At 35.5% G+C, this 27125-nt stretch overlaps 3 protein-coding genes across 3 annotated transcripts in view; 2 read left to right on the forward strand and 1 right to left on the reverse strand.

Moving 5' to 3' along the window:
• The window catches only part of LOC135967013 (olfactory receptor 9G19-like), a 138098-nt gene that overhangs the window by 77358 nt on the left and 33615 nt on the right, over positions 1-27125 (reverse strand). The gene's annotated exons all lie outside the window — the stretch shown is intronic.
• Positions 1136-3875, forward strand: LOC102115394 (olfactory receptor 5M3). Its single transcript, XM_015435290.3, has one exon. The coding sequence runs from the start codon at positions 2589-2591 to the stop codon at positions 3510-3512; it is 924 nt and encodes a 307-aa protein (XP_015290776.3). The 5' UTR covers positions 1136-2588; the 3' UTR covers positions 3513-3875.
• Positions 10405-11372, forward strand: OR5M9 (olfactory receptor family 5 subfamily M member 9). Its single transcript, XM_005577882.4, has one exon. It carries the CDS (start codon positions 10405-10407, stop codon positions 11335-11337), a length of 933 nt encoding a protein of 310 aa, XP_005577939.3. The 3' UTR covers positions 11338-11372.

The following is a 27125-nucleotide window of genomic DNA, read 5'->3' on the forward strand; positions in this document are numbered from 1 at the left end:
TAAGAGAGAGATACATTTTCAGTAAGACTATATATTATTTGATAATTACAAATGAATAAAGGAGTGTATCTGATAATCATTTTCATATGTATTATGTGTTAATATATATCTTTTCATATTCACAATCACACAATGAAATTATTATTATTATTATTGTTAAGTCCTACTGAGGAACATAAAAAGTAAAAGCAAAACAAAACAAGAATAAGACAAGTGCAGTTTTATAAAATAAGTCAAAGAGCCTGGATCCAACCAAGCTCTGATGATAGAAACAGAATTCTTTAACTAGGATAGTTAATATTGCTTCATACCTGGTCTGGAAAAGAATCCATATTTATTGGCAATTTAATTTGAAATAGAGTAATTTAATAAGGGAAGGTTATGTGTGTATTTTTTAATTTAGGTAATGAGGAAATTCTCTAAATACTCTTGAGGTCCCCTAATCTCTATTTCTTTGTACAGCTTGCACCCCCTAGGATCATATCTAACCCCTAGTTTCCTGTAATTTTACTAATGCTATTCATCACCTGGATAACCATCACTCAGGGCTCTTTGTATTTAGCTTGTGGGGAGTACTGACAATGGCACCTTCTACATCCTTGTTTGTGCTGAATCACCCTTCAGCACGGAATGAGATATGACTTTCCAAATAAGAATCCTTCTATTGCCAGCAAGAACATTTCGGGCAGCCGCAGCATAAACTGCTGAATCAGAAATCTGGAGTTATCTGTTGATATGTCTGTAATCTCTGTTCGGATATAAATCTAAGGATCTTAGAGATTTTAACGACTCTAACAGATTTTGCAGTTTATATATAAATATATTCTAAGGCAGTATATGTAGTTTTTAGAACTTTATTATTCATTTAAAAAAATGTACCCACTAATTAATCCTTCAAATTTTTATTAATTAGATCAAACCTCTGGAGCCATGTAGAATGTAACCTGTTTCACAGTTAGTAATTTTCTCCTCTAGTCATAGAAAATTGTTCTTTCCAAGTTTGTGGTTGAAAAGTTTTGGATTATTACTATGGATAAGCGTTCACTTATTTTCACTATCCATTGAGATTTACCTTCCTGACTGCTAATTTTTTGGGTAACTGCTAACCAGTAATAATATGGATACATTTCATCACATTGTGATTGAATACAGTTTAACGCTGCAAATTACAAGAAGGGTCTTGGGAATAATCGTTTGCTGTAGAGATAATATATAGCCATTAGAACGTTTGACACAATCCCATCTCCAATAAATATATTTCCTGCTGAAAGGCTGTCTCAAGATTCTTATTAGATATATTTGCACTCTGTGTTCTGCAGAATGTGATTGCTCATTGACAAAATATCTAATTAATGGAATTTCTCTCATACATATATGAAATATATATAAGCTTTATGTATGTTTATATACTTACAGGTGTGTGTATATATATACACACATATGTATATACATACATAGAGGTGTGTGTGTGTGTGGGAGCGTGTGAGTGCAAATGTTAAACGAATGATGTGTACAGTAAATAACTTTACTAGGTAGACTGTGAATCACTAAGAGATTTGACAGGGCACAGAGATGTCCCATTTGATGGAGAAAAACTTGTGGATTGTTCTCTATTGTATCTAGTAAGATCATGCCAAACGCTAATGTTTTCTTAGAAATATAATTTGAGAAACATTTTCTGAAAGAAATTTCCTATATGATACATCCTATATTTGAAAATAAATTTGCAACATATACAAGAAATCTTCCTAGAATTTCACTGAACCCTCAAAGGAGAATCAATCACTTCCTAATTTTCTGTCCCTATTATACCTCTGTAAGAATACATCCAAGTTTTAGAATGTATTTATTTACATTAGTAGCTTCATAAGTACTGACATTAATCTGTATGTTGTACATCTCTTTGAATCTCTAGAACATAACAGTATATAATATCTAGTGGATTATAATTTTATATTAGAGTTAGGAGGGAGTCCATATCCAGGATATGTTGATACAGTGTGAATATGGACAAATAATTCACCCTTTAACTCGACTTTGATGGCTACTATCATCAGTCTTTTGTTCTTTACTTGAAAATAATACAAATATGAGATTAAAAATATTTTACATTTTAGGCTGACAAATTATTTAATCATATGATTTTCTTCTCTAATCTTTGAGAATATGCTTATAATGAACAAGAGATTAAGTGAAATTGTACACTTTTTAAGTTCTATTATGAAAGGAACTATAATCCCCTGTAATTATCTTTAAAATATAAAAACATGCCATCATTGGAAATGAGGGAAATTTAAGAAGTAATGAAGTAATCTTGGAAATGTGACTACTCACAATACTTAATATCAGTGTATACAATTATACTTTGTATAATTGTTATATAATAGGGACTTTCCACATTTATTCATTGTAGAGCCTATTACGTAAACAGGCACTGAGAAAAGATTGGCGAAAATAATGCAGTGTGCTTATAGATATTGTATAAAGGGAGGATCTAAAGGTATAAATTAATAAATAAACATCCTAATTTTTTCGTCTATTTTAGTTATCAAACATTTTGTAACTGATATTGACTTAGAATTGAGAAAATGCGCAATTTCACCGATGTGACAGAGTTCATTCTTTTGGGGCTAACCAGCCATCGGGAATGGCAAGTTCTCTTCTTCATCGTCTTCCTTGTGGTCTACATTATCACCATGGTGGGCAATATTGGCATGATCATGTTAATCAAGGTCAGTCCTCAGCTTAACAGCCCCATGTACTTTTTCCTCAGTCACTTGTCATTCGTTGATGTGTGGTTTTCTTCCAATGTCACCCCTAAAATGTTGGAAAACCTGTTATCAGATAAAAAAACAATTTCTTACGCTGGCTGTTTAGTACAGTGTTTCTTCTTCATTGCTCTTGTCCATGTGGAAATTTTTATTCTTGCTGTGATGGCCTTTGATAGATACATAGCAATTGGATATCCTCTGCTTTATGGCAGTAAAATGTCAAGGGTTGTCTGTATTCGACTGATTTCCTTCCCTTACATTTATGGTTTTCTGACGAGTCTGGCAGCAACATTATGGACTTATGGTTTGTACTTCTGTGGAAAAATTGAGATCAACCATTTCTACTGTGCAGATTCACCTCTCATCAAAATGTCCTGTGCCGGGACATTTGTAAAAGAATATACGATGATCATACTTGCCGGCATTAACTTCACATATTCCCTGACTGTAATTATCATCTCTTATTTATTTATCCTCATTGCCATTCTGCGAATGCGCTCAGCAGAAGGAAGGCGGAAGGCCTTTTCCACATGCGGGTCCCATCTGACAGCTGTCATCATATTCTATGGTACTCTGATCTTCATGTATCTCAGACATCCCTCAGAGGAGTCAGTGGAGCAGGGGAAGATGGTGGCTGTGTTCTATACCACAGTGATCCCCATGTTGAATCCCATGATCTATAGTCTGAAGAACAAGGATGTGAAAGAGGCCATGACAAAAGTGATCAGTAGATCATGTTAAACAAAATAAAATCAAATTTGATTTAATTTTATCTTCTATTATTTGTTTGGAAAACAGTTATTACCCAGTGCCTATGAACACTAAGATAAAGATATTCTGTGGGTTGAAAAGAAAAATAAAAATGGTGCAAATCGAGAAAATGTAAGGTGGAATGATTCATTTCTGTTGATGTATGGAGATTAATTACATACAAATAAATTAATTGAAACGGTGATGTGTGCCAAAGTTCATAGGTGTACTATGGGAAGTTGCTCAAATACTTAGCTGCAACCAAAAGACTTTTTCTTAATGAAAAGTACAGTTGCATGAATTTAAGAAATATTTATTTGCCCACTTAAAAACAAATTTGGGGCAGAAAAAAACCCCATGATATTTAATTTGGTTTTCCAATATGAAGACATAAAATATTGGTCTAATTGTTATGAGATTATTTATTGTTTAATGCATCTTTCATTATGTTGTGTAGGGTCTGTTCAGAGACTACTACTTGGAAAATAACAATATTATTGTATTTCATGCTTTTTAATTTTTTGGTGTTTCTTAAGAAACACAACATGGTAAGTGTCTCTCTTTCACAGATCCTGGGAACTGCTGTGTTTCAACTCTACAATTGCCCGTCACCAGACTCTGGTTTGCCCCTGCTGGTGTCTTCACTCTGACTGAAGAGTAGGAGGATAATTAGTGGAAGAAGCTGTCATTGTAAAACCATGGCTCTCCAAATTCCACAGAATGAATTACATTCCACTCATGTGGGATATTTGGTATACCTGTGACCAACACATTGCACCTACATTATTCTAGTTAACTTTTACATTTGAAATAAATTCAGTATTTAGGACGCACTATTTGTTGTTTTTTTTTTTTCTTTTTTTTTTTTAAATTTATTTATTATTATTATACTTTAAGTCGTAGGGTACATGTGCATAACGTGCAGGTTTGTTACATATGTATACTTGTGCCATGTTGGTGTGCTGCACCCATCAACTCGTCATTTACATCAGGTATAACTCCCAATGCAATCCTTCCCCCCGCCCCCCTCCCCATGATAGGCCCTGGTGTGTGATGTTCCCCTTCCTGAGTCCAAGTGATCTCATTGTTCAGTTCCCACCTATGAGTGAGAACATGCGGTGTCTGGTTTTCTGTTCTTGTGATAGTTTGCTAAGAATGATGGTTTCCAGCTGCATCCATGTCCCTACAAAGGACACAAACTCATCCTTTTTGATGGCTGCATAGTATTCCATGGTGTATATGTGCCACATTTTCTTAATCCAATCTGTCACTGATGGACATTTGGGTTGATTCCAAGTCTTTGCTATTGTGAATAGTGCCGCAATAAACATACGTGTGCATGTCTCTTTATAGCAGCATAATTTATAATCCTTTGGGTATATACCCAGTAATGGGATGGCTGGGTCATATGGTACATCTAGTTCTAGATCCTTGAGGAATCGCCATACTGCGCACAAGACAGGGATGCCCTCTCTCACCACTCCTATTCAACATAGTGTTGGAAGTTTGGGCTAGGGCAATTAGGCAAGAGAAAGAAATCAAGGGTATTCAGTTAGGAAAAGAAGAAGTCAAATTGTCCCTCTTTGCAGATGACATGATTGTATATTTAGAAAACCCCATTGTCTCAGCCCAAAATCTCCTTAAGCTGATAAGCAACTTCAGCAAAGTCTCAGGATACAAAATGAATGTGCAAAAATCACAAGCATTCTTATACACCAGTAACAGACAAACAGAGAGCCAAATCAGGAATGAACTTCCATTCACAATTGCTTCAAAGAGAATCAAATACCTAGGAATCCAACTTACAAGGGATGTAAAGGACCTCTTCAAGGAGAACTACAAACCACTGCTCAGTGAAATCAAAGAGGACACAAACAAATGGAAGAACATACCATGCTCATGGATAGGAAGAATCAATATCGTGAAAATGGCCATACTGCCCAAGGTCATTTATAGATTCAATGCCATCCCCATCAAGCTACCAACGAGTTTCTTCACAGAATTGGAAAAAACTGCTTTAAAGTTCATATGGAACCAAAAAAGAGCCCGCATCTCCAAGACAATCCTAAGTCAAAAGAACAAAGCTGGAGGCATCACGCTACCTGACTTCAAACTATACTACAAGGCTACAGTAACCAAAACAGCATGGTACTGGTACCAAAACAGAGATATAGACCAATGGAACAGAACAGAGTCCTCAGAAATAATACCACACATCTACAGCCATCTGATCTTTGACAAACCTGAGAGAAACAAGAAATGGGGAAAGGATTCCCTATTTAATAAATGGTGCTGGGAAAATTGGCTAGCCATAAGTAGAAAGCTGAAACTGGATCCTTTCCTTACTCCTTATACTATTTGTTGTTATCAATAACATTTTCTGACATAATAGGAACATAATTTGACATCTCTCTTGAACCTTATGTCATGAAGCATAAGGATGAAGCTACAACTTAGCTTATTTCATCAAGTCTACATCCTCAGGTCAAATAAATAAATAATCACCTGTTTTGATGCAAACAATATACAGCTAAAGAAACGTAATTTATACATTTTAAATTATACATTTAAAAATTAAGAATTATCTGCAAAGATGTGAATATAAAATAAGATTGGTGTCATCTGAGAAAAAATTCTTTTGATTTAACTTTTAAGTTCAAGGGTAGGTGTGCAGGTTTGTTCTATAGGTCAACTTGTGTCATAGAGGGTTGTGGTACAGATTATTTCATCACCCAGGTATTAAACCTAGCACCCATTATTTATCCTGATCCTCCCCCTCCTTCCAACCTCTACCCTCTCATAGGCCTCAATGTGCGTTGCTCCCCTCTATGTGTCCATGTACTCTCAACATTTAGCTCACACTTCTAAGTGAGAAAACGTGGTATTTGGTGTCCTGTTCCCGCATTAGTTTGCTAAAGATAATGGTCTCAAGCTCCATCTATGTTCTCGCAAAGGACAAGATCTCATTGTTTTTCTTATGGTTGCCTAGTATTCCATGATGTATATGTATATTTTCTTTATCCAGTCTATCACTGATGGGTTTTTAGGTTGATTACCTGTGTTTGCTATTGTGGATAGTGCTGCAATGAATATACATGTGCATGTGTCTTTATAGTAGAACAATTTATATTCATTTGGACATATACCCAGGCATGGAATTGCTGGATATTTCTGTTTTGAGGTGTTTGAGGAATCACCACACTGTCTTCCGCAATGGTTGAACTAAGATACATGAGGCCAAGAATCACATGAAAAAGCTCAACATCACTGATAATTAACAAAATGGAAATCAAAACTACAGTGAGATACCATCTCACATCAGTAAGAATGGCTATTATCAAAAAGCCAAAAAAATTAGATGCTCATAAGGTTGTGAAGAAAAACAAATGTTTATCTGCTGTTGATGGAAGTGTGAAAAAAGCACTCTTCTTTGTCCATGATTGAATTTTATTTACATCAAGAGAAACTATAAGTGCAATGAACTCATTTCCACATACGTACACATAAATAATGGGCAGCATTTTAAAACCTTTTGCATACATAAACAAATTACTTAGATTCGATTATAGTATTACTGTGTCTGGTTGAAATATGTCAAACCTCTGGAGACTTTTAATGTCTGAGGTACTCATTCTTTTGGGATTACTCCAAAGTTAAAAGTAATTTATCTTGGCAATAAAAACATTTATTTGCCATTTTGGGGGAACTCTTGATATGCCAAATTAGTTTTTTGTTATTAATAAATTTCAAAATGTGTATTGAAAGCATTTGATCACTTTCAGCATGTTGGCAGGTAAATTTGAACTGTCTTTGTTACCTGTTTTTTTCAAAGGCAAAATGCATTTCTGTTTATTCTTTTGGAGAGTTAGTTTAGATAACATAAAGAATAATGAGTCAAGGTCCGTGGTCAAACCATGTTTCTGGTTTGAGTTTCCAAATTTCAAGTGCATTTGTGGAAGACCTCGGACAAGTCACTTTTTGTCACCCATCCACTTACTTTTAAGGTTGTAAACCTTACTTATCTCTCTCTCTCTCATTTTTTTTTTTCTCTTGAGAGGGAGTTTTGCTTTGTCGCCCAGGCTGGAGTACAGTGGTGCTATCTCGACCCACTACAAACTCTGCCTCCCGGGTTCAAGCAATTCTCCTGCCTCAGCCTCCCAATAGCTGGGATTACCAGCACCTGACATCATGACCAGCTACTTTTTGTATTTTTGTAGAGACATGGTGTCACCATGTTGGCCGGGCTGGTCTTGAACTCCTGACTCCAGGTGATCCAGCCCCCTTGGCCTCCCAAAGTGCTGGATTACAGGTAGAAGCCACTGTGCCAGGCACATCATACTTATTTCACATAGGAATAATGTTATTCTTCAAGGTAAGGATAGTATTAGTCAGAATCCTAAAGAAGTGGTAAGATAATGCTAGTGAACTGTTTAGAGGTAAAACTGCACAAATAATGAACACTTTTTGTGTGCTTCACATGCAGCAGTCATTGGGAAGAGAGTTATCTCTATATTATTCTAAGATCATCTCAACCAAATGTAAGGTAATAGTTTCCCTATTCTACAGATGAGTACAATGAGGCTCAGAAGTGCATCGCTCGTCCAAAGTAACATAGTGAAAGTGTTATACCAAAGGTATAATCCCAGACCTGACTGACTTCAGTAATGACTTCTACATGTACTCATTTTACCAAGGATTTATTCTTTGAGGCATCTGACATCTGAACATAACCATGAGATGCATGGGACATGCATTCCGATGATCATTTGTCCTGACAGATGGCACTTTTTAGAACAGTTGTCCAGCCAGAAAGGGACTCACTGAAATTTTAAATGATTCAAACCAGTATCTTGCTGAAATGCATAACTGTCAATGTGTAAATAAAAGAAGACAGAACCCATGTGAAAGTGAGAGATAAGATTACATTGTTGATGAAGAATTTTGATCTATTTTATTTAAAAATTCTTCTTCTCATTCACACTCCTTAACTGCTCCTACACCTGAGCTGTGTCTACAATTTTAGTTATTATTTTTTTTCGTAATTACCTGAATAGTCCCTTAGGGAGATGATCCCAGTGTTCCTAATGTTTAGGACATTATTATAAATAGTGAGAAGTTATCATTTGCTACTCTGTATGCTGAAGGTAGGTCTGCAAGTTCCTCCCTCATTACAACAGAGGTTGATGTAGTCAAATCTTTTAATTTCATTCTCCGTCTTGAAGAGGAAACTAATACCTTGTTCACAGACTTATTTGTTATCAGAGTGTCTTCTTGTATGAAATTATATTACTGGGAACTTTTTGTATTTCTATCCCTGGTTTATTCAAAACTTTGTAAGAATGAGCTTATTATAATGAAGATTTGCAAAACTCTTCATTTCATTTCACATTTTTTATCTTCTCATTCTCCTTTACAGGCAAAAACTATTAACTTTCATAATATTGTTTAAATATATGTATGAATGGAGTTGGGGATATAGGGGCATGATTGGTCCAGTAATTTATACCTTCACCGTTTTTCTTCATTAAAAACTCCTGAAATGTTAATAGAAATGAATTTTGGGTTTTATTTGTAAATTGCAAATTCAATCTTCTTATTTTGATAGATGATACACATTTATGTATTAAATTTATTTTCTCCTGGAAATAATTATCATCTGATCCTGGGATGATAAACTTGAAGAAGTAGAGAGTTGTAGTGATTTACTATCTCAGTGGTTTAGGCTGCTTTAGGGTAACCAAAGCTCTTAAAAGTCCATTGAAGATGAACTGAAAGAGATAACTTCCTACCATTGTGGAGGATGAGCAAACTGAATTTTAAATGAAAAGAAATATAATGGTAGAAGAGGCTATCGAAGATGCACCAATGGAATATTGTCAAAGACACATCACAAAAGTGATTTTTTTTGTAACCCAGTTCTGCTAATTAGTAGACCTCTAACCAAGGGAGACTTTCTTAATCTCTCAGTGTTTAGTTTCCTCATTTGCAAAATGGGCACGCAAATAAAACCTGTTTTATAGGACGTTTTCATGGAAGAGTTTTTATGAACATTCAACAACAGAACTATTGTTACAAATATTACAAAACTGAGACTGTTGCCTCTAGAAAAATATTTCTTAGAGAGTTTTAATTATACTGGATTATTGTATTATGTTTAGTGAATCTAAAGATCAGGGCATGTAGAAATCGCATGTATAACTATTTCTGAATTTCCATTAAATGTAACTACTTAGCAAGACAGTTTAAGGAGTTTTAAGGTAAGCAAAACAAACTAATATCAGGTTGGTACAAAAGTAATTGCATTTTTGCCATTGAAAGTAACAGCAAAACCCGCAATAACTTTTGCTAAATGCTAAAGCGCTAATGATTTTGTGTAAAATAAAAGTACATCACACAATGACTGAAACAAAATGAAGTAGTGTTAGTTTATGTCTCTTAGATGCCTTGATGCTTTATTTCATATATTTTATACTTAATACAGTAGTAACATTAACCCAAGTCAAATTCTATTAGTGACAGGAAATCAGTAGAGATCAGAAATTTTTACATAGGAAAATCTCTGACCACAGCATCTGCAGCTCTTTACCTAGTTTGACATTTATGGTGAGCCAAAAAAGTGAAACTACAATCATGGACATCTATAGCAAAGGGAACTTAGCTCAGAACTAAAACTGATGTGCCTATTGTGTTATGTATTCAGTTCATTTTACATATAGTATATTTATACACCGTACTGTACATTTTGCAAAGTGTACATTGTAAAGTATTTGAATTAAAATAAGGGCAAAGGCAACTCAAAGTTTCAAGAATAAAACAAATCCATTTACCTTCTTTTTAAAAAAATTTCTCCATAGGCAACACAGACTTGGCCTATACTAAGGCAATGCCTAATTTCACGGATGTGACAGAATTTACCCTCCTGGGGCTGACTTGTCATCAGGAGCTACAGGTTCTCCTTTTTGTGGTGTTCCTAGCGGTTTACATGATCACTCTGCTGGGAAATATTGGTATGATCATTTTGATTGGCATCAGTCCTCAGCTTCAGAGCCCCATGTACTTTTTCCTGAGTCATCTGTCTTTTGTGGACGTGTGCTTCTCCTCCAACGTTACCCCCAAAATGCTGGAAAACTTATTATCAGAGACAAAAAGCATTTCCTATGTGGGATGCTTAGTTCAGTGCTACTTTTTCATTGCGCTTGTCCACGTGGAGGTCTATATCCTGGCTGTGATGGCCTTTGACAGGTACATGGCCATCTGCAACCCTCTGCTTTATGGCAGTAAAATGTCCAGGACTGTGTGTGTTCGGCTCATCTCTGTGCCTTATGTCTATGGATTCTCTGTCAGCCTAATATGCACACTATGGACTTATGGCTTATACTTCTGTGGAAACTTTGAAGTCAATCACTTCTATTGTGCAGATCCTCCTCTCATCAAGATTGCCTGTGGGGGAGTGCACATCAAAGAAATCACAATGATTGTTATTGCTGGAATTAACTTCACATATTCCCTGTCAGTGGTCCTCATCTCCTATACTCTCATTGTAGTAGCTGTGCTACGCATGCACTCTGCCGATGGCAGGAGGAAGGCGTTCTCCACCTGTGGGTCCCACTTGACGGCTGTTTCTATGTTTTATGGGACCCTCATCTTCATGTATCTCAGGAGACCCACTGAGGAATCCATAGAGCGGGGGAAAATGGTGGCCGTGTTTTACACCACAGTAATTCCTATGTTGAATCCAATGATCTACAGTCTGAGAAATAAGGATGTGAAAGAAGCAGTCAACAAAGCAATCACCAAGACATATGTGAGGCAGTAAAATTGCAGTGGATATTGTTGTCCCTATTATAAATAGGGTCCTATTATAAATGGTCACACGTAAAAGTCCTAGCTCAGAGAATAGTATCTAAAGGTAACTCTTTCATAAACTAAGAGGTTCAATGTAACAGGGTGATGCTTTACCCCATGTATGGACTCTAATTACTAAGCATATTTTCTCCTCCATGTGCACCCATATTGTGAAAGATGACACAGTGTTCATTCACAATGTGCTTAAAATTGGGCTAAGTTTAGTCACTGGAGGAAATCACAAATGAGTGTAGATACATATACTTTAAATTGGAAGTTAGTGTTGGATGTTACTTTGCAGAGTACTTTACACATATACATATTCCTCAAACTAGATTTCATGTGAAATATGTAAATTCTCAGAAAGAAGTAAATACTTCATTTATTTTTCATGGCCATAGAATATTGATGAACAGTTTACCTAAAAAGAGTTTAAAGTTTTGAAAATGCAATTATATTTAGAATTTTAGTGTCTTAATATAATCCCGTTTGTCATCATTTTGCATAATTTGATAGTTAATAATGTTTTGTTTCCACGGTCTGTTTTCTTACCCTAACTCTACTCCTTGATGGGTATTCATTTACACATTTTTTAAGTTAATAGGGTGAACTCTCTCTGACAAAAGATTTTCCTGCCCTTGTCATAATGAAAAGATGAGCCAGTATACATTTTCTGACACAAAGTCTTGAGCTTTGGCAATCCCATATTGTCTCATTAAACCATTGATTGATAATTTCATTGGAAACTTTTCTTTGCTTCCAGCTCCTTTTCACTAACATTAAATTCTTTGACTTTGTATATAGCAACTTAAATCAAGCTTTTAATGTCTATAGTTGGTCAACCAGATAAGAAGCACTGTTCAACTAAATGCCATTGAACTGGGCATGCATTCAAATGTGATCAACAGAGTTCTAAATTGCATCCCATTTGGCCCTGGTTAAAAATCTTTAAAAGCTCACTGTTTGTCTAGATTGGTGCTTCCATAGCTTACTTGTTCTACATTACATTCTTGCTAAAGACAACAATGGAAATTTGTTTGCCCCTGATGACTCTTGCTAAGATAATTGCATAAAGGCAAGTGGGAGATAAAGGTGATTGCTGATGAGTGAGTTTATTTGGGATGTGATGATCTAACCACAAGGGTGCGCAATTCAATTAGTATGTACAAGTTGACTCTGAGAAGTAAAATATAGTTGTGGTAATGCTTCTAGGAAGATGGACTAATTCAAGCACAGAAAGCATTGTTATTCATGCAAATTTACCATGGTTCACTTTCCTAGTAACTTAGAATAGATTTGAGTAAAGGTAAGTGGGATACATACTGTTTCATAAATTTACATTCTGAGAGTGAAGTATGATCGGTTTGTATTAAAAATTGTGTTACCACCATGTTTATGTTTCTAAACCACCCAAATTTGCTTCTAAAAAGTCACAAGGAAGCACAAAATGCAGGGCTACGCAAGCAACAACTTCTTTTACAGAGATCGGTATCACAACCTGACATTCTAAGGCCTTATATTTGTGTGATCATTATGGCAGAGCTATTCCTCATTCTCCATTTGTGTAGGTTTTGTGGTTTTTTTTTTTTTTTTTTTAACAACTTAAACAGCAAAAATTTATGATTTCAGAATTGCCATGGGTTACGAGTGCAGGTAAAGATGAAATGGGCCTGCTGCTCAGGGTCTTCCCAGGAAGAAATCAATTTCTTGGTCAGGTCTGTGGTTCCATCTGAGACTCTGGGTCCTCTTTCCAGTTCATTCAATGTGTTTTCCGAATTTAGTTCCTTGCAGTTACAGGACTGATGTTTTCTTTTTAAAAAATTAACTTCGGTTTTTATTATATTTGAGGGGCTCATGTCTAAGTTTGTAATATGGATATATTGTGTGATGCTGAGACTTAGGATACAAATGATCTCATCACCCAGGTAGTGAGCATGGTACAGAAGAGTTAGTTTTCCAATCCTTGCCCCACTCTTTACTCCCCACTCTAATAGTCTCCAGTGTCTATTGTTCCCATCTATATGTCCACAAGTACACAATGTTTAGCTCCCACTTATAAGTGAAAATATGTGATATTTGGTTTTTTGTTCCAGCAGCAATTTACCTAGGATTATGTCCTTCAGCTGCATTCATGTTACTGCAAAGGATATGATTTCATTCCTTTTTAAGACTGCGTAGTATTCCATGGAGTATATATGCCACATTTTCTTGGTGATACATAGTGTATATCTGCCACATCCAGTCCACTGTTGATGGACACCTTGTTTGATTCCATGTCTTTGCTATTGTTAATTGCTCTGTATTCAACTTACAAATGCATGTGTCCTTTTGGTAGAACTGATAGCAACAGGAGACAGACAAATTCCTAGGCTGACAGGGTTGGGGGTCCAGGTGAACCTCCACCTTCAAGCCCAGGACCGTCTAAAACCCAAAAACCAAGCTACTAGTTCCAGATAGAATACACTGACAGGAAGAACTCCCATCCCCAGCTTAACCACCCTCTCGATGGATTCTTTCTGAATGATGCCTTTTAACCAATCGAACAGTGTCTTTTCCAAGCCCACCAATAACAATCAGCATGCATTCCCCATTCTAAGCCCATAAAAAAGCCTGGACTCAGCCTCACATAAGGCTACCCACTTTTGGGTCTCCTCTCACTGTTGAGTGTGTTTCTTTCACTCAATAAATTTTACTGAGCCTTACTTACTCTCCAGTGTCCACGTACCTCATTCCTCCTGGTCTTGAGAGAAGAACTTGGAACTCACGGAACTGCAGGAACGAAAGAGCTATAACACTTCCTCTCACTCGTCAAACTATGGGAGTGAAAAAGCTGCTAGGCACCACTCCCTCCTGCTCATCAAACTACAGGAGTAAGAAAGCTGCAACAGAACAACTTGTTTTCTTTTGGATATATACACAGTAATGGGATTGCTGGGTTGGATGGTGGTTCTGTTTCACGTTCTTTGAGAAATCTCCGAAGTGCTTTCTGCAGCGACTGAACTGATTTACATTCCCACCAACATTGTATAAATGTTACCTTTTGGCCGGGCGTGGTGGCTCAAGCCTGTAATCCCAGCACTTTGGGAGGCCGAGACGGGCGGATCACGAGGTCAGGAGATCGAGACCATCCTGGCTAACACAGTGAAACCCCGTCTCTACTAAGAAATACAAAAAACTAGCCGGGCGAGGTGGCAGGCGCCTGTAGTCCCAGCTACTCGGGAGGCTGAGGCCGGAGAATGGCGTGAACCCGGGAGGCGGAGCTTGCAGTGAGCTGAGATCCGGCCACTGCACTCCAGCCTGGGCTACAGAGCGAGACTCCGTCTCCAAAAAAAAAAAAAAAAATGTTACCTTTTGTTGGCAGCCTCGCCAGCATCTGTTGTTTTTTTGGCTTTTTAACAATAGCCATTCTGACTCGTGTGAGATGGCATCTTATTGTGGTTTTGATTTACATTTCTATGATGATTCGTGATGTTGAGTATTTTTTCATATATTTCTTTGGCCACTTGCATGTATTGTATAGAAAAGTGTCCATATCTTTTGATCACTTTTTAATGGAGTTATTTATTGTTTTGCTTCTTGAATCATTTACGTTTCTTATAAATTCTGGATATTAGACCTTTGTCATAGTTTGTGAATATTTTCTTTCATCCTATAGGCTGTTTCCTCCGTTGATAGTTTCTTTGGCTGTGCAGAAACTCTTCATTTAATTAGGTCCCACTTGTGAATTTTTGTTTTTGTTGCAGTTGCTCATTTAGCAATTGCTAAATTGCTGGATGCATTTAGTCACAAATTCTTTCCCAAGGCCCATGTCCAGAATGATGTTTCTTAGGTTTTCTTCTAGGCTTCTTACTTTTTGAGCTCTTACATTTAAACTTTAATTTATCTTAATTTTTGTATATGGTGAAAAGTAGGAGTGAGGTTTCATTTTTCTGCATATGAATAGCCAGCTATCCTAGCAACATTTAATGAATAGGAGGTCACATTTTTTTGACTTTCTGAAATGTCAGATGGCTGTAGGTGTGTGCAGCTTTATTTCTGAATTCCCTATTCTTTTTCAATGTTGTATATGTCTGTTTCTGTACCAGTGCCATGCTCTTTTGGTTACTGTAGCTATACAGTATAGTTTGAAGTCAGGTAATGTAATACTTCTAGCTTTGTTTTTTTCTGTTTTCTTTTCTTTCTTGTTCTTTCTTTTCTTTTCTCTTTCTTCCTCTCTAGCTATTTGTAATCTTATGAGGCCAAAAATTAAGGGACAACAAAAAATAAATTAATTAAAGCCTGAGTAGTAAGAACAAACAAAAATCCTTATATGTTTATAAAGATATTCCATATTTTAGATTTAGGTAATATTAAATTGTATTGGCTAAGAGAAAAAAACAATGTTTTGTTTCCTGTTGCCTTATTTTATTTTTTGTGGAGTAAAACTTTAACATACTAATTTGTTACGTTTTTGAATAGATATCTTTTTATTTTAACAAATACGCATTATGCCAAATGAAAAGTTAAGCAGCACATTCAATGAGGAGAAAAAGAGACACCATTAACATTTCTGCTTGTGAATAAGGCAAATTTTGAATTCATAACTGATTTTCAAATACTGCCTTTCTAAAAATAAAAAAGGTTGGGCACAGTGGCTCACGCCTGTAATCCCAACATTTTGGGAGGAGGAGAAGGGTGGATTACGAGGTCAGAAGATCAAGCCCAACCTAGCCAAGATGGTGAAACTCCACTTCTAATAAAAATACAAAAGTTAGCCAGGTGCAGAGGCAGGTGCCTGTAATCCCAGCTACTCGGGAGGCTGAAGCAGGAGAATCGCTTGAACCTGGGAGGCGAAGGTTGCAGTGAGCCGAGATTGCGCCACTGAACTCCAGCCTGGGTGACAGAGTTAGACTCTGTCTCAAAATAATAATAATAATAATAATAATAATAAAATATATATATAGGTAAGGCTAGAATATATATTTTTAGAAAGTATAGTTCTCTAGTGTAAACTGTAGTATTCTATTTTAATTTCTTCCAAAATTTGAAATCAGAGATGTTTTCAACAACGTTCAATTAATTTTTAGTAAAAGAACAGCATACATTCCTGCTTTTAAAATGTAATAATCTCCTTCACAAGAAAAATAATAATTATTTTCAGCGAAAAAAATCCTCTTGTCTTACATGATTTGGGAAGTTATCATTGTGAAAGCAATGACTTTTATATCTGTAATTGTGAATAAGTCAGTCTAGCTTCTTGCTCCATGCTTGTGGTCCAAGCCATCACACTGTCTGCAACTTGGATAAAGTTGCAGGGTCCCCTGGGCATCTATTAGGAGGGGGAAGGAGGAAAACCAGACCCAGCTAGAGCATGGGTAGTTTTCTTAGGTTACCAAGTAATTTCTCCTTATGTGAATTGTGTGTTTATAGCACATACAAATTCATGTCCTCCTCCAGTTGCCACCATTTTCAAGACATCTCCTTAGATCCTTGGCCCTTGGTGCCCTCTTTCCCCTTCTTCAGCATCAGAATTAATTTATTTTCCTTTTCTGTACATAATTCTCCCATGGTTATCACAACCTGTGTGATGTGACCATTGGGGGTTATACGCCCCTTTCCACCTCAGAGTCTGAGGAATCCGAATTTAAATTTGGGAGAAAAGGAAAAGATAAAAAATTCTTGCCATATCAAAATCCAAGAAAAAAAAAATTAAAGTATGCAAAATAGAAAGAATAATTCCCTTTTCTTCCCAAATTGCTCAGAGATAAACTTTTATTTTTCTTTAGTTTGTTGTGAGTGGCCAGAAAAATTGTTCTTTTTTCTTTTCTCCCCTCTTGACTCAAGCTTAATACTTAAATTGCTACCTAATGTTTTCTCCAAAAATAAAGCATATTGCACCTATATATACACACACACACATACATATGTGTACATACATGCACACATACATAAAACCTGGCACAAAATCAACTTTCTCCCTCAACCATTCCATGCAGTGGAGAGCCCATTTTGTGAGAAATGTGCATTAGGATAAAACTGTTGAACTGACTTGTCTTCCTGAACCAGCATCTTATCGCAGCTAGTGATACCGCAGCTAACTATTTTGGGTGTAGAATAAAAGGGGAAATAAGAAAGTGTTGATTTGGCCAGTATTTGCCTACTTTTAGACATGGGAACATATTGACTCTAGTGCCACTTTTAGTCTTCCATGATAAACATTATTGGAATCTAAGAAGTAATTCGTGGGAGCTTTGGTATTGGGTTACTTTTCTTCAAAGCTACACTGGAATCAGGCTTGCTTTCTCTCCTTGTACATTCACAATAAAAAAAATAAGTGGAAAACCCATACATCCTCATCAGTTTCACATTTTGAAAAGACTCATGTGAATCTTAAAAGTAATATGTTAAGAAAATGCCCTTATTTTGTTTATTACTCTCGCATATGAATGTCTGTCTTAATATGTTAAGAAAATGTTCTCATTTTTGTGTATCACTCTTGCATATGAATGTCTGTCTGATACACATTTTCTTTAAAACTATCAACATTTTTACCTAAAAGACAATACTCATTCTCATTAAGTCCTTTATTCTACAGAAATTGATTCTTGGACTTTTATCAAAAGATAACAAATGTTTACTTCTTCTAAAGGAGACCAAAAGCTGAGGGAGCAGTTGAGGCAGATATTGTATTTTGGGAGGGTATATCCTTATCCACTTGAAGCACAGTTAGACAGGGTCATTTGTTTCCTTTTTAATGGGGAAAGTAGTGGAAGACTAGGGGAGGAACCTACAAGAAATATTCATCAGAATCTGTCATCCTACCAGGTTGTGGAATAAATCTTCCCCTGAATGTTTCCATAGGGATCTCCTTTCACATGACTCTCAGTTACTGAGAGTATATGAATGTGCCATATATGCCTTTATATAGTAAAGTTGTTTATTCCTTCAGATTTAATTCCTAATATTCTCCAGACATGATTCCCTTGGAGTCACTGACCCTCTAGGGCCCACCTGTCACTGGGAAGTTCTAACCAGAAAAAAATTTACCGTTTGAAGACAAAGTCAACATGATGTCATATTTGAATTAGAATTATCTCACAGTTGTGTTTATGTGAAATCCAATTTGTATAGCCAACGCAAAGCAAAACAAAAGTCGATGGCAAACAAAAATTCACAACTCCTTCTAATACAATGTCCTCTTTTGTTTACCTTTGATTCTTCCTTTCCCTTGATCTCACGGAGAAGGATTCTGACTTAATCATTTGTTTAACCATCTCTTGAGCGTGTTTTATACCTAGAAATTATACGTTTTAAGCAGGCAGACTTATTTATTGTTTTATTTTCTAATGATGAAAGTGAAAATAGTAAAAAAAAAAAATTCTCTTTATCTACATCCTACAGAGTGCACAATTCATTTTTCTTAACATATTACTTTTAAAATTCACATGGGATTTATTTGTTGTATGGCCTGAGACTAGGATCTAAGTGGTATTTGTTCCATATAGCTAACCAGTTGACCTGATATTACTGATTGAATAATCTTTCTCCTTAATTTATCATTAACAAAGTCTTTTAAAAATGTAATTTTATTGATTAAAACAATTTCATGAAATTAACTAGATTATATATATAATTAAAATACTAGAATTATAGAAACCTTGATAAGTACAGTGCATTTTATATAGTCTCCTTTTTGTTAAAAATCTATTTTCAGAACATAAAGTATATGTATGCTGATTTATAAAATTTTATATGGATAAAAATATAAAACATATGCTTAAATCATACACTGGTGGTAACTACTCTTTAAATTTGGGAACAATTAATTTTTCATTCCCTACCATATTGTTTTAATTTAAATTTTCAATTGTATTAAGAACATTTAACAGGAGATCTATCCTTTTAACATTGCTTAAGAGAACAATATTACTCAGCCTCAAGAAAAGAAAAAGAAAATTATGCCATATGAGACAACATGGACTGACTTTGGGGATATTATGTCCAGTGAAATAAACCAGTCACAGAATAACAAATATAGCATTATTCCACTTATATGGAGTATCTAAAATAGAACCTACTCATATCTTTATGTCTCATTAATCTGAGATTGTGTAATATGTGACGATTTACAGCTTCTAATTTTTTTTTACCATCAATTTATCAGAATTTTACATGCCATTGAATAGCCTTCCAAATAATATTTTGTAATGCATATATATAAACAACAATTTTGACATTTTGTGATTTTTCTCTAATTAGTAAAATAATGCTATTACAATATATTTCATTCTTAACTTTTTAGAAATAATCCAACATTTTTAGAACAAAATACTAAAATCATGTTAAACAAGACAATATGGCTACTGTAAAACTCTTTACTTATTGCTAAATTAACTTTTTCTGATAATGTCCTTAAAATGTTGTGTCTTTACATGTTGCTTCCAGTTTGTCTCCTTTCATTTTTTTTTGAAATAACTTCCATAGCCTTTTACATCCCCCTCCTCCACCACTCAACTGAAAATCTTACCAAGGTCATCACAATCTCTATGTTGCACAAAACACTGTTTATCCTGTCAGCAGTATTTGCCAGAGCTGTTCACTCTTTGATTATCTTTCCTCATGTGGAGCCCTACGGAGCCCTACGCTCTCCTGATTTTCTCCTACTTCTCCAGATGTTCCTTCTCGGTTTTATTGCTGGTTCTTCTTCATTGCCTTCTTTTGTTAATGTTGGAGAGACACAGATCCAGTCACTTCTCTGCCATTTTGTCTTTTTATAGCTGCACATCTTTATTTCTTTGTTAATTTCACTCAGTCTTTATACACCACACACACACACACACACACACACACACACACACACACACACACACACACCCCAGGTCCTAGAATAACATTCTTTTGTTCAGCATCATTTTATTATAAAGCTGACTAAAAATTAAACATCAATCCCTGGCCAGAGCCACTGTCTATGTGAAGTTTGCATGCTCCCCTCATGTCTATGTGAGTTTTCTCTGGGTAGTCTGTGTGTTTCCACATCCCAAAGATGTGCACGTTAGGCGAATTAGCACATCTACATGGTATCAGACTGAGTATGGGTGTGTGAGTGCGCCCTGCCGTGGAATGACATCCTGTCCAGGATCAGTGCCTGTCTTGTGTTCTGAGCTGATAGATAGGGTCTCGCCACCTGCCACCCTGAACTGGAATAAGTAGGTAAATAATTATCTTACTTGATGTTATTATTTTTTTTCTTAAATCAATCAATCAATCAATCTATCTATCTCACATTTATTTTGATATTTAGTTAGAAGTGTTTTGGTATTTGTTTTAGAAATTATTCTGCCATAAAAACATATGCCTGTGAATGCTCATTGCAGCACTATTCACAATAGCAAAGATACGGAATCAACTTAAATGCCTATCAATGACAGATTGAATATAAGACAATGTGGTACATATACACCATGGAATACTCTGCAGCCATAAAAAAGAATGAGATCATGTCTTTTGTGAGACCATAGATGGAGCTGGAGGCTATTATCCTTAGCAAACTAACACAGGATCCGAAAACCAAATACACTGCATGTTCTCACTTGTAAGTGGAAGCTAAATGATGAGAACTCATGAACACAAAGAAGGGTACAACAGACACTGGGGTCAACTAGGGGATGGAGGGTGGAAGGAAGGAGAGGAACAGGAAAGATAACTACTGGATACTGGACTTAATATCTGGTACAGATAAAATAATCTGTACAACAAACCCCCGTGACATGAGTTCACCTATGTAACAAACCTTCACATGCACACCTGAACCTAAAATGAAAGTTAAAAAAATCAATTTATAATGGTATCCAAAAGAATAAAATGCCTACGAATATGTTTAACCAAGAAAATCAAAAATTTGTGAAATGAAAATTATAAAATGTTGCTGAAAGATTATAATAAAGGCCTAAATAAATGGAAAGTCCTCTCGTGTTCATGGATTGGAAGACGGTGTTATTAAGATGGCAACAAAAAAAAGATCTACAGATTCAATGCAATCTCTATCTAAATCCATTGCTTTTCATTTTTTTGCAGCAATGAAAAAGCCAATCCTCAAATTCACATGAATTTGAAAAAGAAGAAAGAAATTTGGTGATGTTTGTTACCAGAAATACGACACAGGAGCTTAACTCTTGTTTACATCAATTAATATATGGTAAAATTGGCCTCATTATACATTGTTTTGCTTCAAGTCACAATTTCCAAGAACCTATCATTGAAGTTAAGTGAGGACTGTGTGTGTGCGTGTGTGTGTGTGTATAAAATTTCCCAATTATCTCCTCACCTCAACACACTCCTCTGAATTCTACACTCCTGTATTCAACATCCTATTTGACACTTTCACTTGGAAGCATACTAAGCATCTCAAATTTATCATCCTATCTGAATTCTTGGTAATCCACCTCAAATCTGCTTCTTTCTAACTTTTCCTATCTCAGTGCATGGAAACTTCATGTTGCATCAGGCAAAATCCTTGGAGTAAGTCTTGACTCCTCTTGCTCATATCTCACATTCACTCTGGTAGGAATTCTGCCTCCAGCATTCAAGTACATTTTACCAACTGCACTGTTCTGTATTCTTGTTTGCCATTTTTTCTAATACAAATATTTTTCCAAGTAGGTTTGTAGTTTCTATCCTTTCCCCCTACAGTAGAATTTTTTTTTTTAACACAGTAGCCATAATAATCCTTTTAACAGTAAGTTAGGTGATCTCATGCCTCTGCACAGAATTCTGCAGTGGTTGCCCTGTTTCACCCATAAAATTCAAAGTCCTTATGAGAGTCTAAAGTCTGGCATGATCTGGCCCCTGTTAACTTTCTGATTCTTGATCTCTTAGTGCTACCTTGAAATCACCATTCTTCTATCCACTCTGACCTCAAACACTCCACAGGCCACTCTCCAGCCTTGAGTATTTGTACTTGCTTCCCCTCCCTGGAATAATAGGTCTTTCTCAGATACTGCTATGCTTTCTCTCACTTGCTGACACTTCCATGGTGGCAAAGTATGAGAGCCCTGGAGGTGGACTATCTGGCTGTAAATCTGGCTCTGCCATTACCTTCTATAAGAACTTGGTCACATAACATCTCTGGGTCTTGTTTTCATCATCTTTAAAAGAGTAACAGTAACAGTCAATGCCTCAAGTGCTGCTTTGAGGAGTGGGTTAAACTGTGTGAAGATCTAGAATCTATAAGCATTCATTATGATAGTACTACCACTGTATTCCTTCCCATATACCTTTTTTCTCATAACATTTATCTCTATATAATATTTTTACATTGTTAGCTTATTTGATGTTTTTATTTTTATTTTATTTTATTGTTTTAGATGGAGTCTCGGTCTGTCTCCCAGGCTGGAGTGCAGTGGTGCGATCTTGGCTCACTGCAACCTCCGCCTCCCAGGTTCAGGTCATTCTCCTACTTCAGCCTCCTGAGTAGCTGGATTTACAGGTGTGAACCACCACACTCAGCTATGTTTTGTATTTTTAGTAGAGACAGGGTTTCACCATGTTGGCCAGGCTGGTCTCGAACTCCTGATGTCAGGTATCTGCCCTCTTTGGCCTCCCAAAGTGCTGGAATTACAGGCGTGTGCCACCGTGCCTGGCCTCATTTTGATATTTACTATGTCTCCAAGCATTTTGTTCTCCTTTTCACTGTTTTCCATAGCACCTGACACAAACTATGGACTCACTATAAAATTGATAAAATAAAGGAATCTCTTCAAAAGCTTTTGACAATTTCACTCACAGAACTGCTATAAGAATGCCCATTTTCTTCCTGCACTATTATTAAGCATTATAAATTTCTCACTTTGCCGAGCTGATTACTTTAAAGTGCTCTTTTCTCTTTTATGTGTATATATTTGATCATTAATATAATTGATATTTTCATGTTTGTTATTTATTCACTTTTTTCCATTTGAGATTGTTTTGACTTCTACGTATTTTCACATTGTTTTTCAGATTTACTCACTGATTTATAATCCTATGTTGTTTTTAAATATCTGAATATATTTTCATTTACTGAAGACTTCTCCCCACTGTTACCTGTGCATAATTTTGTTGATGAGTTTCAAAACAGAGAAGCTTAAATGAATGCAAATATACCTATTAAGCTCTTTGTTCTCTCCCCTCTTTTAACTCTTCTTCCTCTCTTTCTCTTTCCCCTCTTTCCTTTCTTCTCTCTTACTTATCTCCCTCCCTCCCTTCCTTCCTCTTTCTCTTTCTCTTTCTCTCGGTTATGCTGGAGTTTCTCCATCCTAACATTGTATCAGTGTTAATCTGGAGCATTTTATGTCTTTTAAAAGTATGATTAACTCTTTAATTAGTTCATGATAATAATTTTTATAATAACTATAAATTACTCATTAATCAATAATTTATTTTACTATGGGGAATAAATCAAGGATTCCACATTTTAACTTTATTCTCCACAAAACTGGTTGATGATCACAGCCTCATTTGGGGTTTAATACATCTTTTCCTGTTTATTTAAAACAGCGAGTACCTACTGTGTGTCAAACACTATATTATATGCTTGAGACACAATAGCAAGTAAATACAGAGACGACCCATGCCACGTATTTTGATGGGGAAGGGTTATTAATGCGCAGTGAAATAAATTTTCCCAAACTATAATCAATTATGAAAAAAAATTTCTGTTATACTATGAGAACTTGTAACAGAAGAGTCTGGTCTAAAATGGAGGTCAGTATCATTCTGTTGCGGTATGATTATGAGTAGGAGTTCACAAAGCAATAGTAAACTTATTTGAAATACTCCTACAAACCTGGTTTGCTTCTCTGATTTCTGTATTGTGCCATTAACAGAGCTCTTTCCCTACTCTTCTATCACAGTTTTAAGATTATTATAGATTGAAAATGACACACTAAGTGGCATTGTATTTTCTCACCTAATATTCTGTTTTTTCAAAAAATTATAGTCAATGTCATCCATTATATTTTTCTAAATGTGTACATACATCCCCCACATATGTATATGTATATGTATATACACACATATATGTACATGTATATGTATATACATTTGTATATGTATATACACACATAATTTTAAAATCTGTTATTTTCTAAAAGAAAACCCATATTTTATTATAATAGTACCATATTTATAAATTAACTAGAAGGTAGAATTGAAATATTTATGATATTAGGTTATGTTCCTTCATGAAATGTGCTATGCTTCTTTATTATCTGTCCCACAGTAAACTTTTTAAAGTGTCTTTGTATTAGTCCTATCATTTTTTATTGTAACAATATTCTGCTCATTTTCTCCTTAGTATAGTCAGAACTATTTTTTTACTGACAGTGATGCGTGATTAAACTGTTACATGTATACTTGTATACATATGTGCATATGTATGTGTATATACACACATTTTTGTAACCACTCCCATTAAAACAGCTTTGTTAATCTATATACATTGTATTGGCTTTTGTATATTGTCCAGAAATAATAGAATACCTGTCTCCTTTTTGCTAACAATTATTTATTTTATTTGTCTTATCTTTATTGCTTTTGGTTTCTTTCTTTATTGTATGTGGCTTCTTTCTTTCTCGTCTCTTTTTCCTACTGCCTACCACCCTCACAAAAATTCTTATGCTACAATTTTAAAAGAAAATTAATGGAGGTAAAAGGAATCTATTTCCTGATTTTCATTAAGATGTTTCTACTTTTTCTGCATTAAATATGATAGTGACTACTAATTTGTGACAGATCATCTTTATTATTTTTTTAATGTTTTCCTTATTTCTGTTTTCCTTGGAGCTTTATTTATGATGAGAGATTAATTTTTATCAAACACTTTCTAAAAAAATGTATTAGGAGAATAATGCCTTTCTTTCATCTCATTAATTTTTTGAATCACATCACTAAGTTCAACAATGAAAACGCATTAGTAATTAGAACAATCTTTACATTTAAAAATACCAAGCAAATAGATATAGTGTCTTAAAAGTTAATTTAATTTTTTTTTTACCATTTAATTCTATCAGATAATGATAACAGCAGGAGGCACACCAACGCCTAAGCAGACAGGGAAGGGTTCTCAGTGAAAGGCCACCTCTAAGCCAAAGACAGTTTAAAGCCAAGCTACAAGTCAAATCCATGAACCAGATTAAGAACCTGTCTTCCCATTTGGCATGCTTTTCTCTGATTCATCGCCACTCATCACCTATTTTATATATACCTACTCTTCCCTAATTGTTTTCTTACACTGTCATGCCCAACTTTGAATTGTGCCTTTAACTTTGCTGTATACTGACAAACCAATCAGCACATTCTCCCCTATTCTGAGCCCATAAAAGCCTTGGATCCAGCCACACTGAGAGAAACCACTCAACTCAGGGGTGGGGGACAACCCTCTGACACCCATGTCTTCTCTCTCGTGAGAGCCATTCTGCCGCTCAATAAAATTCTTCACTCATCCTCACTCTTCACTTGCCAGCATATACTCATTCTTCCTGGACATGGGACAAGAGCTTGGGAACAACTGAACACAGGTACAAGCTATAGCACAAGTGGGTCAAGTTGGTGGGGTACCTCCAGCAGCAGGCCCAGGTATGAAGCAGGCCCACATTTGGGGGCGTTGCTGGCTGTGGAGGTCCCTGGATGGCAAAGTGGCCTAGAAAAATCCTGTGTCAATGGTATTGTTAATGTCCATCTTTTCTCTCTGACAATATCCTTTCTGCTGCTAATACATGAGCATTATTGAAAATACAATCATGTTTGCTAGTGTGGACCATTGCTAATATATAAGCAGTGTTCTTGGCTAATATATTGGCACTGTTCTAAAAACTTTTCACAAATTGTATCAACTTACCATTTATAATAACCCTTGATTTCAGGTTTTAATAATAATACATATTTTTTTCTGCTCTTTATTTACATGTGAATAAATTAAGGTCAGTAGAAGGGAGACTAGGTGCTCAATATCACACAAGTTGTGTAAGTTTGAAACAGAGAATATAGTTTTCTCACCACCTCCCCTACATCAATCACATGAATCTTTTAATCATTTGTTATATAGGTTTCCATATTAATGTTTTCTTTTATTTCTAATTTGAAACTTATCTGAGCCTTTTTTCTTCTTTTCTCAATTTCTGGAACTTATTTTCTAATGTACCTAGTTAGAGTCTTATTTAATTACAAAGTGTGTAGCACTGTGCATGACTAATGCTCTGCATATACCTTCATTTGTAAGCAAACACACACAGAAACAAGTATGGCCCTAATGTTTCAAACTGTAAAATTAAGATTTTCCTTCAAGAAAGTTTATTTTAGTAGATTTAACTAGAGTGATTTATTTTGATGTTTTAATACAATATTTGTTATACAATAAGATACTTGTGGCCTGCTATATTTCTAGAAAATAATTAGACCATAGTCATAAGCATTTTATCTTAGTTCAGTTTTTACTCTATACTCTCAAAATATGCAGTAACCAATGATCTGCCCAACTGTTGAAGCTCATAAATCATCAACCCCATCCAAACCATGCAGATGTGGCATATTCTATATTATATTATTAGCATGAACGTCTCCACATTTGATATTTATATCCTATCTACATGTGAGTAGGTCTTTAACTGGTTGTCCATCTTGGATTTGTTCAAGAAAGAATGAAACTGCCTTTAGTTTCTTTTAATGCATTGTAATAGGGCATTCTTACTATAGAACATGTCACAAATTTTTTTTTTTTTTTTTTTTTTTTGATACGGAGTCTCG

The sequence above is a fragment of the Macaca fascicularis genome, chromosome 14 (genome assembly GCF_037993035.2).
Source record: "Macaca fascicularis isolate 582-1 chromosome 14, T2T-MFA8v1.1".
Lineage (NCBI taxonomy): Eukaryota > Metazoa > Chordata > Mammalia > Primates > Cercopithecidae > Macaca > Macaca fascicularis.